This window comes from Diadema antillarum, unplaced genomic scaffold (assembly GCF_040938485.1).
Source record: "Diadema antillarum isolate AM-2024a unplaced genomic scaffold, OU_Dant_1.0 seq00000616_RagTag, whole genome shotgun sequence".
NCBI classification, from domain to species: Eukaryota; Metazoa; Echinodermata; class Echinoidea; order Diadematoida; family Diadematidae; genus Diadema; species Diadema antillarum.
This window is the reverse complement of record NW_027271540.1, coordinates 273,655-288,994: the sequence shown is the minus strand read 5'-3', so window position 1 is coordinate 288,994 and position 15,340 is coordinate 273,655. Positions and strand designations below refer to the sequence as shown.

Here is a 15,340-nt window from a genome sequence, read left to right as displayed (position 1 = left end):
CCAAATATCTTACAGGTGATGTTTTACCTGTTGACATTCTTTCACCCATACCCGAAAGACAATGACAATTTTTCTTTACAGGTGGTTTTGACTCTCCTTAGCTTTTGAAGAGCCACAGATAGATATGATGTGAAAAGAACAACTTGCAATGTGAGAATTCCAGTGGTGTGATTCATTGAGGAGCAAAAACGTCACATGTTCTTTCTATCAAAAAAGAAAGAAAGAATGGAGATACAACCCCCTGTTGAGGATGAGTCCTGCGTATACTCGGGCTGGTGTTTATGGGAAATGCGTGTTGTAGCAAAATCAGTCCGTCCTCAACGGGTTAATCAGCCACAACATGAAAACAGAGCAAGAGTAGGCTAAGCTAATTTGGTGTATATGACTTGTGCTATTGCCAGACCGTTAGTCATATATATCAATCTTTTCTTGTTTTAGTGCCAAGTTTTGATGGGAAATAATGAAATCTGGGTCAAGTAGGCTGGTGCTAGAAATTGCCAAATGTACAGAGCAGTTTATGCCGAGTAAACATGCAAGTCACTTTTCTCCATTTTAAAGTATGTTTTTCTCAGTTATTAAAGATGTGATATATCAGTATACACACAAGTATTTTGGGCATCTTGTATCTTCCCATTCATAATAATCTTGCAATGTTTTCAGAAAGTCTTTTCAGAATGTAAGACCTACATATCATTGAAGTACAGAATATAATCTCTTCATTACATGCATCCAGAAGGCTCAAATGTTGGCTTCTGTAAATTTTAACAACTCACAAGACTGCTTGTCTGTCCACCCATAAATTTCACTTTCTATCTATTAAATTATCTTCCCGTGAGTTTATATATCTGTGTTGATCCCATCTCTGTCTTATTTGTTAATGTTAGTCCTTATATCCATTTAATAGTGACATTTATTTCTCTCTTCAGGAGTTGTAATAAAACAGATCAATGTCATGTAGGCTACATTCTATTCTGACTCCCATAGTAAATGTCAGGGGTCTGTAGATTATAACTTGTCAAATGATTTTTATATAGGCCTCCAACATTGTCTTGTTGTAATCTCATATCTTTCCAAGATGATGTGCTCCTTAACTGAACAGTGGAATTGTCCTGGTAGTGCCACTTGCTTGCACAATGTGTTAAAATCATGCATTTTTACTTTATTCTTGGTTGTAATTAGCAAGACTAGACTATGTGCTGAAAAAGTTGTAAGGGAGAAAAAACCTCAAATTTCCACTTGTTTACAGTTTAAACATCAGAGACCCTTACAAAGCTTTGAGCTATGTATTATATCGTGAATCTCTGCTAGTGTAAATGACCCCACCCCATTGCTCCCTTTCAGGGCATTCTGTCCCACCCCTTCACGCACATGCACACACACACACACACACACACACACACACATGCACACACACACCTGTGTGTGTAAAGAGTAATCTGAGAGCTGTGCACACACACACACACACACACACACACACACACTCACCAGTGAGAACTGCTCTTCCTAGTCAATGTTTACTTCTATGGGATAGTACATCTCATAGGCATACATACTCGAAGGCATAGACATACGACTATACACCTACACACAGACACACACAGACACACACACATGATTGGTCCGATAGGGCTTCTTGGACCAGCTCACCTTGTGTTCATAGGAAGCCAACCACAGCAACCTCTGTGCTGGTTCCACCTTACACACACACATACACACACCCAGATGGGAGAGGGTCTATCCACCAATTCTTGAAGCCCACAGTCTAGGGAGAGGTGCTCATACCGAGTGGCAAAACTCCCCAAGCGGCAGGATCTCGTCTCGTTTTCTTCTCTACGGCTGGGATTGTGCTCTTCCGATATCAGCTATGAGGGAGTAATGTACTTTGTGAACTTGGATTTGTATTTTTTTCCTGTCTTTTCTGAGGAGTCTGACTGCACCCAGAATTGCCTGAAGCACAAGAGGATAAAATCCCATCCAGAACCGTCAAAACTTGCCCACTCATAGATGGGCTTTTTTTCCACTGGCATTCAGGAATTTCATCCACCCCCCTTTTTCGTTTCGATTTGGATGTATGCTTGTTCCTGCGGTTTTGATCGCAAGTTGTCAGTGTTAAAAGGGTGATTGTTGATGTATGTTTCACACATCTCACCATTCCAGCTCTCTCTTCAGCAGCTCTCTTGCCCTCTCTCTCTCTCAACCTCAAGATCATTTTCCCCGGTCTTTTGGGAGGAGTCGCATCAAAAGTGAGTCAACTCTTCTTTTCCCCCAAACCAAATTAGTTTTGAGGGAGAGAAAAAAAACCAAGAGGGATGTGTGGGTCAGGAGTTCTTTCCACTCGGCCGTGACATCAGTGACTGGAAGTCGATTACAAGCAAAGGAGGGAAAGTGAATTGGCTTTTGCTCTTCTTACTGGAATACTGTCAATATATTTGTTACTATCTTTTCTACCTCGGTGAATGAACTGGCCACTGATGAACAGAGGTTTCATAACTTGGGATCACAGGTAGTCACCTGTTACGTCCATCCAATATTAGGATTCTACCAACTGTTACGGATTATCCTACCTTAGGGGAAGATATCTCTACTACCAATCTGGATTAATCCCTTCACCTGTGTGTTTTCTGCATGGCTGGTGACAGAACTAAGAACTTAGCAGGATAAATCGTGTTTGCTTCAATTATTTCCTGGTTTTGGATCACCCTATTCCACCCAAACCTGGGATTCTTTTTATTGGGATATAAACACAGACTGCCTCCACCATGGATAGTAGAACGGCAACGCGGAGTTCCTTCTTCTCCAAGAGCAAGGTTTGTTCATTCACATGGTATATCGCCAAGGGATACGAAGTGTTTTGTACATAGGCCTGTACATGTGTTGTACACACACACAAATATAATGCATACCATACAGAGGGATCGTATGGACATCTTATATACTTGTATAGTAAAATATAGGCCTATATATATGTCTACTTATGATATAGGGGGCCTAATGTATACAGCATATATTTTGCAAGGTCCTTATTTTTGTGTATTCCATGAGATGGGTGCTAGTGTTTTTTTCGTTTTAATATTTATCAACACGCGGAAATATTATCTCTGATCCTGACATCAATGTAACATGCCTGCATACATTTCTCCGTTCATCGATTTAAGCATTTGCAAAATTGTTGGGAAGTCCCGATTTGCGAAAAATTAGACTTGCTAAAACACGACGGCAAATCCCCCATTCACTCCTGTACACACGCGAAGCTCGGCAGAGGGGAACGAGGTCGAGCGCTCATTGGCTGCTTGCTCTCACGACGTCACGCTCCCCGACTCGCTTCATTGCTCGCTGCACTGCTCGCTGTATCGATTCTCACTTAGCGTGATCGTGAACGCTGGCAAGTCGAGCGAGTGCGGAAGTTCAGAAAATGCACGCACGCACGGTTTTTTGACCTTCTGACCCGAAATCTAGCCTCTCGCGATCGCTTGATTCTAAAAATAAACTCCGCTCCAACAGAACCAAGGTCATTCTGGGGCTGTTCTTCGCTCGCAATATATTTGTACAGTGCGATGCGTGTATGCATTATGCATGGCTACCAAGGAGCTTACTGTTTGAAGCTCCTTGGCTCACTTTCATACAGCTAACAGTGCTGTTCACTGTGAGCTGTGCGCGTTGTGCATACTGTACTTACACTTCGTGAAAATCGAAAGTTTACGTCTTGTTAATTCTGATGCAACGATGTTATGTTGTAATTATTCTACGTACATGTACTTTTCTTGTGCGTGTAACCCAACTCTACAGTAGCACTATAGTGTATATTACTTTCCATGTTTGATTAGATTATTAAATGGAATAGAATTCATTCATGATTTGTACAGCATGAAGTTATATTGTTGCAATGAACTTGATTTGAAATATGTTCAATGATTCCAATTTACCTTATTCTGTTTAAATTATCAAGCTAACTTTTGGATGTTCGTTTTCGATTATTGCAATGTTTTTGATGGTATGGTTATGACAAAAGTGTTTCTCATTTATGATTTATCATGCAACCGTGCTTTCCGAATTTGTTTCCTACATGATCATAACAATGTTCTCGAAACAATTTAAATGATTTTAAAAATGACGTGTAGCCAGTTTACTTACTCTCTTCAATAAGTCTATAGATATCGTATAAAAAAAATGTTTCGCGACTTTCAGAACCTTTTTTTTTTTTATTAGAGCTGGAACCTTTTCTGCTTTTTAAAGCAATTGCCCAATTAAAGGGAATCCAAATACAGGACAAGGAGGGGTTATAATAAGCACTTTTGAATTTAGACCGTTTACTGGCAGAAGATACACGTAGGACTACACCGTGCCATCGGCCATATCTTTCGAGGCTCAGAACTTCCAATCTCATGTTTAGCGTACTCAAATGTTATTATTTGTCCATATTTTACTTGGTGATCGTTTCAAGTCAATTACTTAATAGTGTGGGCTGTAAAATTCCGAGTAATAAATGATATATAATATATATATATATATATATATACATCCGAAATAAAATTGACAGAGCAGAGCTGAGCTGACGTTGATTGATCGGAATCCGCTTGTGCTCAATACTTTATGGAGTCACGCATATTTCATTAGTATTAATCATCGAGTATGATTTATTCTCAACATTTTCTTTTTAACTATACGTCTCTGGCAACACCCTAGACGTGAACATTCGATAATAAATTGATCTATAACAAAGGAATAATGCACGTTACTTGTTATTTGCACTAAAATTGAAAATAAACGCATTAATTTCAACTAATATGACTAAAATAATCCTATATGCGAGTAATGATCTTGTTATTGATTTGTCGTCTCCAAAGTATGCAAAATCACAACATGTTTACGTATCTGGTTACTACCCAATTTGACAGATACTTGCCTATAACTTTGCAGAATTGAAGAATATAAACAGAAAAAGGAAACGAGCTACAGTCTATACATGATCAATCCGTCATTTGGAGTTTGATGAAAGTGCGTCACTGCAAGTACAAGATGATTCGTTTGCTGCGGCATGCGATGGAGATAAAGTTGTTTGATGTGTTTTAGCGAGATGCGGGAGTACATGCACACAGTACTACATTCACAATCAATCATTTAGAAACCATTGCGTGTATAGCACAAAAGTGAGATCACACATGCATGCGTGTTTTTAACTTGTGGTATTACGACAGTAAACCTTGTTTATTATTGGTCAGAAGTTGTCGCATAGTCTGCATCTGCTCAGTGCATCTCAGTTTTACCTTGGATGGATGGTTGATAACTAAGACAGTTTCAGAACTTCTTTTCATCATGAACAACATGCAAATAATTGTGCGACAAGTACAAGTTCTATCTATATTTACATTCAGCATTCACGAAGAAGTATACATTGTATTTATTATGACTTTATATACGAGTCATATATAAAGTCATGATACAAAGTACGAGGGGAAAAAGCTGTTTTTAGATAATCATAAGCTACTGTCAAAATCAGTCAGCGAGGACAACTGTTAATAGAAAATAAGAATTTTAACTCACCTCAGATAAGCATCAATCCAATTAATACACGTCGACCGAATTCATTAATCGTCTCCAATATTCTTTAAAAAATAAGCAAAATGAATAAAGTATACAAAGAATAAAAAGACGGTGGGGAGTAAATTGTTCTTAGACATTTTCTATCCCATATTGTTTTACGACGAGGGCCTGACTACAATCATGCAAAGTCGCTTTGACTATATAATATAGTTAATAGTTTAAATTTGCTTGTGTGTTTGTGTGTGTGTGTGTGTGTGCACACCGTGTGTATGTACTTGTGTTTGTGTGCGTGTGAGTGTGTGTATGTGTGTGTGTGTGTACGTGTATTGTGTACATGTGGGTGTGTGTGTCTGTGTGTATCATTGTAGGCCTATCCCTTCCCCTTTCACTATCCCGAGCCCTCGAACTTGCTTTCAAGAAACCCCCCAAGGATATCAGATAAGAGATAAGCCTCGAAGCCACATAAACTTGAAATCACAAAACAAAGCTAGCTCCATGCATAATTTCTCCAGGTTTGGTACATGCATGTAGACTAGTTTATGACAAACTCTCAGTTGCTGAGCATAATTCACACTGGATACCGTCTTCCCCGTCTTATTATCTTCCATTAATTTCCCATTAATATGGCTGGGGTTGCCCAATATGTGGATTTTGATTATATACCATTGAAGGTTGCCAAAGACAATAAGAGGAAAGTAACGAGGAAAAGGACAAATTTAGAGATGAAGTTGGGGGAGAACTATCCCCCAGAAGGTCATTCTTCCATGATGTGTTCGAATCCTGAGCAAGCAAATCAATACCGCATCTTATCCTTCGGAGGTGCCAGGAGGAACGATGAAAGCACATGGGAACAAACTGGATCGGCCATCGCAGAGTTTTTCATCATAGCTGATGATGAAGATGTTTCAATTTCTTCCTCGACAGTATGCAAGACCAAAGGTAAAACTTATTACGTCAGAACGTTGAATATCAATGTTAATATTGAATGACAATGCAATGTGAGCCCAGCTCAGTGGCATATTTTTGAAAATTTTGAAGTGATGAAACTCTCGATAAAAATTAAGTTGCACTGTCAATCATGCGTCAACTCCGCGCTTGTCCTGCATTTTCAGTTGAAATCATGTATTTATATACAATTATGATATTATTGTTGCCTCAAACTCAAGGGTTTATATTTTTGTGGGGTTTTTTGTGTTTTTTGTGATGACTTAAAAAAAAACAGCAAAAAACAAAGGGTGGCGGCAGCCGAAGTCGTGCAATGACAATGAAATAAAATAAAATGAATTAAAAATTAAAAGGTCAGAAGCAAAAAAATAAGAAAGAAAGAAAGAAAAAGAGTCATACAGCATGCAGTCTCCCCCCCCCCCCCCCCAAGGACCACGTTATAATAGTTTCATGCACATTGGGGAAATATATTTGGCTTTACAGGTGGTTCTCTCCCACCATTACACGGAACTGCAGTGATCAATCTTGGGACAAGATTTATGATATGGGGTGGACTAGATCTCTGTGAATATCGTTGCCGAGATGACCTCCTCATCCTTGAGGAACTACCACGTCAGAGAGGAGGAGCATCAATCCCTCACTTCCAGGTGACATATGTGGAAACTCTTTCTTCAAAGACGCCATCTAGGAAGGGTTATGACTTACCACATCAGACAGGGTCAGTGCCATCAGGTGAGTACAATATACAGTACATAAAAAAACCCCGCTTTTTAAATTTGGCAGACTTGCTTGTCATCCTATATCCATTGAGCCTCCATGTGTGTTGTTGTTTGTTTGTTTGTTTTTTTTTTTGGCTTTTCGTTTTTTTGTTTTTTGTAATTCACACACGCACATACCCACAAACATACACATCCAGACACATTCCCTCTAATGATGTTTTCAAACTTTCTACAAATCACCTTGTTATACATGTACTGTTTAAAAAAAAACACACAATGCACAGTAAAATTGTGAGCATTATATATTTAAATTTATTGCATTTTTCAAGCAATGCAGGCTTCAAAACGATTGTATATGGGTGAGCTGAGACGAGCTCACTTCAGGAACATATACATGTATAAAGGTATGCAGGATGAATTAATATACAGGGGAAACTCGGTATAACAACACTGTTTTAACGAGATGTCGGTTATATTACGAGAAAATTTCCTTCCACACAAGTCTATGTAAAATGCTACTCTTATAGCGAGATCGGCTATAACGAAATAACTGCTATAACGAGATAAATTTTGTGCTTTCCAAACAAAGAAAAAAAAATAGCCAATCGAACCTGTCATACCGTGGTAAAGCAAAATGTCTTCGGGCAAAGATTAGGTTTTGCCTGTGCTATAATGGTCGGAGATTGTAAAGCTCGATGCGCCAAAAACTGTCTTGTACACACACATATAATATTCTTCAGTGCACTCTACAGCTCAGCTAGCACCGCATGTTGTAAGTGTGTGTGTGCGCGCGCACTGATACATGCTGCAGAAAATGTGGTGGGACGGCCGTATAGTGTATACATGACATCATCATGACGTTTAGCAGGTGTGAGGCAATTGAATCTGATGCTGTGATTGGCTTTCTACATAGGGAATTCCCCCTTCTTCACACACACATACACACACACACACACACAGTCATAATGTACGTATACAGAATGTGTTACATACACACACAACACACACCCATACCATAACCACATACAGCGTACTAAAGTACCAATCCTCGATCCTAAGACGATCTTGACACAATCCAAGCTACATTATTTACAAATTCAAACATCTACAATAAGAAACACATTCTTGACATTGGATTTCATTGGCGAAAAACATCTTCTTACCCATAAAGGTGAGTAATTCCCTCACACACATTACCAAGTTACCAGTATTGATTGAAAGATGATGGGTAGTCCCACATGCGCAAATTAATGTCTTTATGTTAAATGCTTTCCTTTCAATGCCTACTGATATAACGACATATCGGCTATACTCTATAGCAAGGAAAACGACTCAGTCCCGACCATCTCATTATATCGAGTTTCCCTGTACTATACAGAAAACACACACAAAAAAATTAAAGTTCAAAACAAGCATTGTCTTCATATAAAAGAATTGTTACAACTTTCAAAAAACAACTTGCCCAGTCAAGCTTCAAGCATACATTATGCATGTACAGGGCAGCAAGAACAATGCACTCCTTATTAGAGTGTAGTTGTCTAGTTGAACGTGTCATGAAAAAGAATTACAAATTATATTGCCTATGAAAACAAAATAGCAGAGCTGCATAAGCATAAGTAAATTTTATATAAGAAGCCTGTTACAACAAAGCTTAAGCTCATAGGACCCTTTGTTGTTAGTGAAATTCATTTTAGTTGAGTCTCCATACTTTTTTTTTTCTAATTTGTTCATAAAGGTAGGAGCTTCAAAATTAATGTACTTTTAAGTACAAGTGGGATTTGTTGAAAGTGACTTCATTATAACTCAATTTACCTGTACCATTGAGAGAACTTCACTAAACATTTGAATGTCGCATTTTCAACTTCAGTTTTAGAATAGTAAGACAAAAGTCTATTATCGAAACTGTACAGTTAGCTATTTCTACAAATGTATATGATTAATAGAATTTTTGTCTTCTTCCTACAGGAAGAACAGGCCACACTCTCACCAAGATTCCAGGCACAAACCGAGCTATCCTCTTTGGTGGTTTGTCTATGCAAAGTGATGGAGAATTTGGTCCTAGATGGCGCAAAGCATGTAAAGATGGTAGATTTTACTTTCTGGATACAGACACATTTGAATGGACACATGTCAAAGTGCCGCTTTTACAGCCCAAAGCATATCACTCGGCTAACATACTGGTGAATGATCATGACTACACATTAGCCATTGTTGGAGGCGTTGTGTTCAATGGTAGAGTGGCCTCTCATCGTGTAGCAATCAACGAGGTTATTATTCTGACAATGGACAAGGAACTGAAGGACTTCAGTTTGAAGGAAGTAACACTTGACCCAAAGACCCCCAACCTGCCGATTGTGTTCATTTCATCACATGCCACAACGCTACACTGTGACAACATCATAGTAAGTGGAGGAATCCAAACATACTCTGATGAAGTGAAAATGGATGAAGCCCCATCTCCATCACCAATTGTCTACTCCATCAACATCACAGATAAGGAATTTCATGCCTTTCCCAAAACCTCCAAAGCATCGCAGCTCTACGCAACATTTGGGCATACGCTACACAACTTAACTAATGACAACTCGTTGCTGGTTCTTGGTGGTACATCCAAACAAATCTCGCTACTCACAGATCGGGATTTTGAACCCGAACCATGCGAATATGAACCATGTACAATTGCATCTTCAAGTGAAAAAGACAATCCAGTATGGGTGCAATGTGACAGTGCAAAATGTAAAAAGTGGTATCACACTTTCTGTGCAAAAGTGGTGCATGTCCCATCTGGTAATTACTACTGTAAAAACTGCAAGTAGGCATTCTCCAAGCCATTGCCGAGTCGCGAGTCTCCCCTAGGAGAGGACAACTAGAATGCTGCTGACATCCATCAATGATCAAGGTACGTAATTGTAACAGCTGTTCGGAAATTGTTTCACATCCTAGACTTGAGAGCAATGTAGAACACTATGACCAAATTCCTTACATTTGGAGCATTGGTACTTGCGAGTACGTACAGTTCCAATTCTGCGCAATTTTGGTGAGGTGTAAATCCAATGATACCAAATTACATCTCGCAATGATGCCAAAGCACTGTGTTTACGCGAAAAATGTGTCCGCAGCTGTCGAAAGAGCTTGTTGGCTGCCTCGTTCCCCTCGCCACTCATTGCACCAATACTTCCTGGCCCATGGGGATCCTCCAGAATTTCCTGCACGTGTTCAATCAGTTTATGCAGGTAGTTGGGCCAAGGGATGTACGCGAACTTCTCACGAAGGAGCTCACCCATGATTACTGCCCTTTGTTTGTACATGGCAACTTCCTCCTTCTCGGGCTGATTTGCGCGATACACTGATCTCAGTTCATGAAAGGAGGTAAGTACAGCCTGCACATTATGCCTCCTTTCATCATTGGGAATTTCTGATGTGATAACATGGCGATTATGTTCATTGAGCAGCTCCCTTGCCTGATTGCCGGGCATCATCAGTGAAGGGACAAGGCCAAGTTTCTTGTGCAGATGATCATTTAGTTCTTTTTCTTTTTCTTGATACATGACCTTAATGTCTGCTGTGATATCCCACGTTTGTAGGCCAGCCATCTCACAAATAATCACCTTCTTAAAGAAGGCTCCCATATTGATATCTGCATGGGTGGCATCCAGCAGCTTCTGTTTAGGTTCTGCAGCAAGAACAGGTTGCGACTTTATCCCGACTGAAACATCTGCTAATTCATTCACAGTCAGATTGTCGGGATTTACTTGCATGTAGCGGGCTGTGTCTTGAATTTCCTGTCTGCTCCTTGTTATTTGAAATGTCCCAAGCTGTGATTTAGCCGTGTCCTTGGTCGCGTGGCAGAGGGTGCAGAGGTACTTCGAACTGCTGCCTTGAAGCCCACCTTCTGCTCGATCGAGCTTCTCATCAATCATGCTGGTGTAGAATGTTAACTTGTGTCTCCTCCATCCATTTCCCACATTTACCCTAAGTTCTTCTTTCTCCATGACTTTCATGTCGGACTGCATTTGCTCGAGCAACAATCTTGCTGATGCCTTATTATTCTCATCCCCTATGGCTTCCAAAAGGGGCCTGGTGACATGAACTGAATTGGGGGCATCTGTTGAGTACACTGTTTCAAATTTATTTTCATGCAAAACTTGACAGCGTAGGATGGTAAATGCGGCACGAAAGGCTTTGTCTGGGAGCATTCGCTCTGTTGCTTCTCTCGTAATGGAAATGTCTCCCATCCCGTCTGCTCCGTCTTTTATGATGGTGTGCACTAAGTGGTCCTCCGACGGATCTAGGCCGAGTTTCATCATCCCTTCTTGGATGTCCTCGTCTATTTCTTCCAATGTTTTGGCTACCGCATGAGGGTAGGGCCAGGCAACAGCCCTAAAATTTGGAAATGGCATCTCCAACCCCTCCTGAAACTCCTGGCCGATGTTCACTGGCTCAAAGGAGACCTGTCCATACTCTGTAACAATCCCCTTTCTTACTGGGGTGTGGTGGTACAAACTCGCCTGGCCTGTGAGCTGGAATCTGACACTCCCGGGCATAAAATCCTTTTCCAGCTCATCAAGGACATGTGGGGGTGTCAGCAAAGAATCCCCCTTATCTTTTGTGATCTTGTAAATGTCCCTATACTGGCCTTTCGTGAGAGTTGCAAAGACGCGTGCTGCCAGACAGTCCTCCGGAGTGAGCACTTGAGAGGTCTGTTCCTGTCGCCATGAAGAAACAATCTGGATGAAAATAAAAATATGCAACACATGATCAGAATAAGGAACACTTAGAGAATTATTAAAAAAAGGAAAGAAAAGACTAAAGAAAAAGGAAAAAAATATCTGAAATTACAATTCTTGTAAATTAGGTTGTTAAATGAAATAAATGGACCAGTTCACAAATAATTTTATATTAAAATTTTATACATCACTATCTTACAAAAGTTAACGACTTTACATTTTTACACAATTCTCAACAATGATGACTTTATTTTTCTCACTCTGCTCTAAGATCTAAGGGGCACATCATATACACTTTTTACTTAATTTTCAATCTTATATGACATGTTACAATTCTTTAGGGAGGGGGGGGGGGGCTTATTGGGCATTTGCAAACAATACAATGAAACCTTATCAGAACAAGGTCTTTTTGATCTGAAAAAAAAAAAAAAAATTCAAAGGACTGGGCTGGGACAAGTTGAAATAACTTGTCAAAAAATGGCTTTGTTCCTATCCTATCTCTTCATGAAGTTTCAGTGTAAAAACTTAGCCCAGGATAGCAAATGGAAACCTAATCAAAATCACATGGAGCTTTCATAAGATTTTAACGTATGAAGAATGGGTCTCAGTGTTGCTAAAGCCCTGTGGGAACTTTGTTGGAGAATGAATAATTATCACAGAACCATTACGTCAGTCAAGCAATGAAAGTTTATGAGTACTGTTTGCTTGAAGACAGCAAATCAGAAATAATTTTACGCAGATCTATCTTTATTAATGCTAATACAGGGAAACCCCATAACGAGCTCGATATAGCGATATACCGCTTATCACAAGGAGATTTTACTGGTCCCATTTTCATTTGCACATATTAAAATGATAAAAAGATGCATACGTTTATAACGAGGTACCAGTAATAACGACAAAATGTGGTCCCAATGACCTCGTTATAACTTGGTTTCCCTGTATACTTATTCTAAAAAAATTTCTTACCTCTTTATACCTGTCGTCTTCAAGTTCCTTGAGATTTTCCGCTAACAGGAAATACAGAAGATCTGTTTTGTCTTCTTTGCGCTCGGCACAGAATGATGTTAAGAATGTTGCTGCATCCTTTGCTCTCCGTCGAGCATAATCTGGGCGTGCTACTTTCAGGCTCTGCTTAGCACTCCAAACCTTCTTCCTGCCAGATTTGTCAAGCGCTTCAACGGGTTCAGTAAACAGCATCCTTCGAGCAACTTCTATATTTGTTGATGCTGAACTGGGTGAAGAAGACGGCGATGCTGCAGATGTGGACGACGATGCAGATGTTGACGAGGAAGATGCTTGAGAATGAGATGTTGAAGGCTCAGGTAGAAGCTCTGGCTGAAGGGCAGAGCTGTGGACTTCAAAGCGTGTACACACTTGACATGGATCTTGGTGGGCTGTAAAGGTGTGTGGGGCTAGAAGTTTGCCTCTGAACAGTTTGCCTTCTTGGATCCTCTTGTAGGCACGTCCAGAAGAGAGTCTGAAATTAAGAGAAAAGAAATAAAATCATAAGGAGGGGAAACTCATGACAAATGATATATGGCAATAGGTTTTAGTAAAAAAAAAAATTATAAAAGTAAAAAGTCCTTTATGCATTTAGGATGTCATTCGTTGCCTGAATTTCTAGATTTTCTCGAATACATACATGTATAATTCAAACACTGAATGAGTTCAGTTTTTCACTGCATCAGAGAAAAATATATTGATATGGACACTGGACAGTAAGAAATACATGCATATTTTTCTATCAAGAATATTGGCATTTTATTTTTGAAGTTGCAGCTTATCTTTTTGAAACATATGGATTTTATATCAGCAGGTCTGAACTGAATAACTGTCAAGTAAAAAATAGCATTTATTGTAAAAAAATAAACATTAATTTAAGTGACGGATTTTTTTCTCTCATAGAAACCTTCTGACTTTTTAAATGGAATTTTAATTAAAACTTTCAATACTGAATTGTAGGCCTTTAGATATAAGTTTTTATTTTACCTTCCTTTAAAATGGCTGAGTGTACAAAGAAAGGCAGAGAAATGCACAGGTACTGAGGTACTGAGGAAATTTAAGAGGAAAAAATGAAACAGGTTTAAAGTTTTATCGTGCTAACCTGCACTTGTCACATATGACAGAAGGATGGATGTGTGGATCATCATCGCTCACGTTCACTCCATACACTGCCAAAATCTGATCCCTGTACTTGCTTGCCTTCGTAAGCTCCCTGTCGCAGAAGAATTTACAGCAAATCCTGCACGCCCTTCGAAGAGCCTTCTCGTGATCCTCCATCATGAATCTGTAGTCTAGAAGGAAATTAGTGTAAAGAAGAGAGGTCAATTGCTGATTATTTCTCCCAACTTTCAAGAAAATGATTGATTACCATCTTTGTAAAATCAGTGCTCCACTTTCTAATAAGTTTAGTCTGAAGAGGGTGCCCCAGAAAAATGCTACCTGTATAAAAGTAACAACTTTGACTCTTTTTGCATAGGCATCGAAGACATGGTAAAAGACCGAGTGAAAATCTGTATAATGTGGTTTTAGATGGATAAACAATTAAAGTTTATTTAACATCATGACCATCAATCTGTTTTGTGTGTTTTTTTTTTCATGTCGACATTATTTTTGATTATGGCAGATTTCCTGAAAAGCAAATTTTGTACACTCTACCCCGTTTACACTACAATATTAAAAATGCATGAGCAACCCACTTTACTTTTGTCTCTACAGATATTATAATGATAGTTCACTGATGCATGATGATAAGATTACGAACATCACACACTCGTAAAAAGCTAAATTATCGTACCATGAGTGTGATTTCTGCGTACTGAGCACTTGAGCTGAGCAAAATCAGGAAATTCTGTAAGAGTGACTATGACATTGATTTTAATTTCCTAATTTTTTTCATAAAAAATATATTATGTAGAGTTCTCGTAGCTTTTTTAACAAATGGATGGTAGGCGTCTATAGAGAGAGCTAGAGCTTAAAATTCAAAAAGACTGAATTCATTGTCATCTTATTTATAATAAAGTTATATTTATTTGAATATCGATCTCTTAGCTTACTTTCAGTTTTAGAGAGCTAACTTTAGACCTAGCAATAATTAATTCTTTGTAACATGTCTATGCATGTGCATTACTTTGCACACTCTCAATAAAAACACGAAACAGCAAAGGCTAACGCTGCAGCTCAGTCTTTTTCTTTTGTTTGTTTCCAGCTATGTACATAATCTACAGTGCAGCTATATGCGTCTAAATACATTTCATGCACACTGCACCATGATGCATGCAACGCAGCTGCATAATACAAGTATGCATTACTGAGTACTGTATTATGTGCCTGACCTGAAATGAGCTGAGCATGCATTTTGAACGTGATGCACGTGTGTGCATATATTCTTTGAGCACGAGAAAA

The 15,340-nt window shown here is 39.1% G+C and overlaps 3 protein-coding genes across 3 annotated transcripts in view; 2 read left to right on the top strand and 1 right to left on the bottom strand.

The window, feature by feature from the left end:
- Window positions 1–15,340, top strand: part of LOC139735978 (uncharacterized) — a 211,915-nt gene that overhangs the window by 62,149 nt on the left and 134,426 nt on the right. The window lies entirely within an intron of this gene.
- Window positions 5,307–10,135, top strand: LOC139735981 (uncharacterized). Its single transcript, XM_071646735.1, has 3 exons — window positions 5,307–6,480; window positions 6,970–7,218; window positions 9,171–10,135. Exons 1-3 carry the CDS (start codon window positions 6,165–6,167, stop codon window positions 10,019–10,021), a joined length of 1,416 nt encoding a protein of 471 aa, XP_071502836.1. The 5' UTR covers window positions 5,307–6,164; the 3' UTR covers window positions 10,022–10,135.
- LOC139735977 (V(D)J recombination-activating protein 1-like) lies at window positions 9,683–15,260 on the bottom strand. Its single transcript, XM_071646732.1, has 3 exons — window positions 14,040–15,260; window positions 12,902–13,412; window positions 9,683–11,932 (listed from the first exon to the last, which is right to left on the bottom strand). The coding sequence occupies exons 1-3, from the start codon at window positions 14,216–14,218 to the stop codon at window positions 10,145–10,147; spliced, it is 2,478 nt and encodes an 825-aa protein (XP_071502833.1). The 5' UTR covers window positions 14,219–15,260; the 3' UTR covers window positions 9,683–10,144.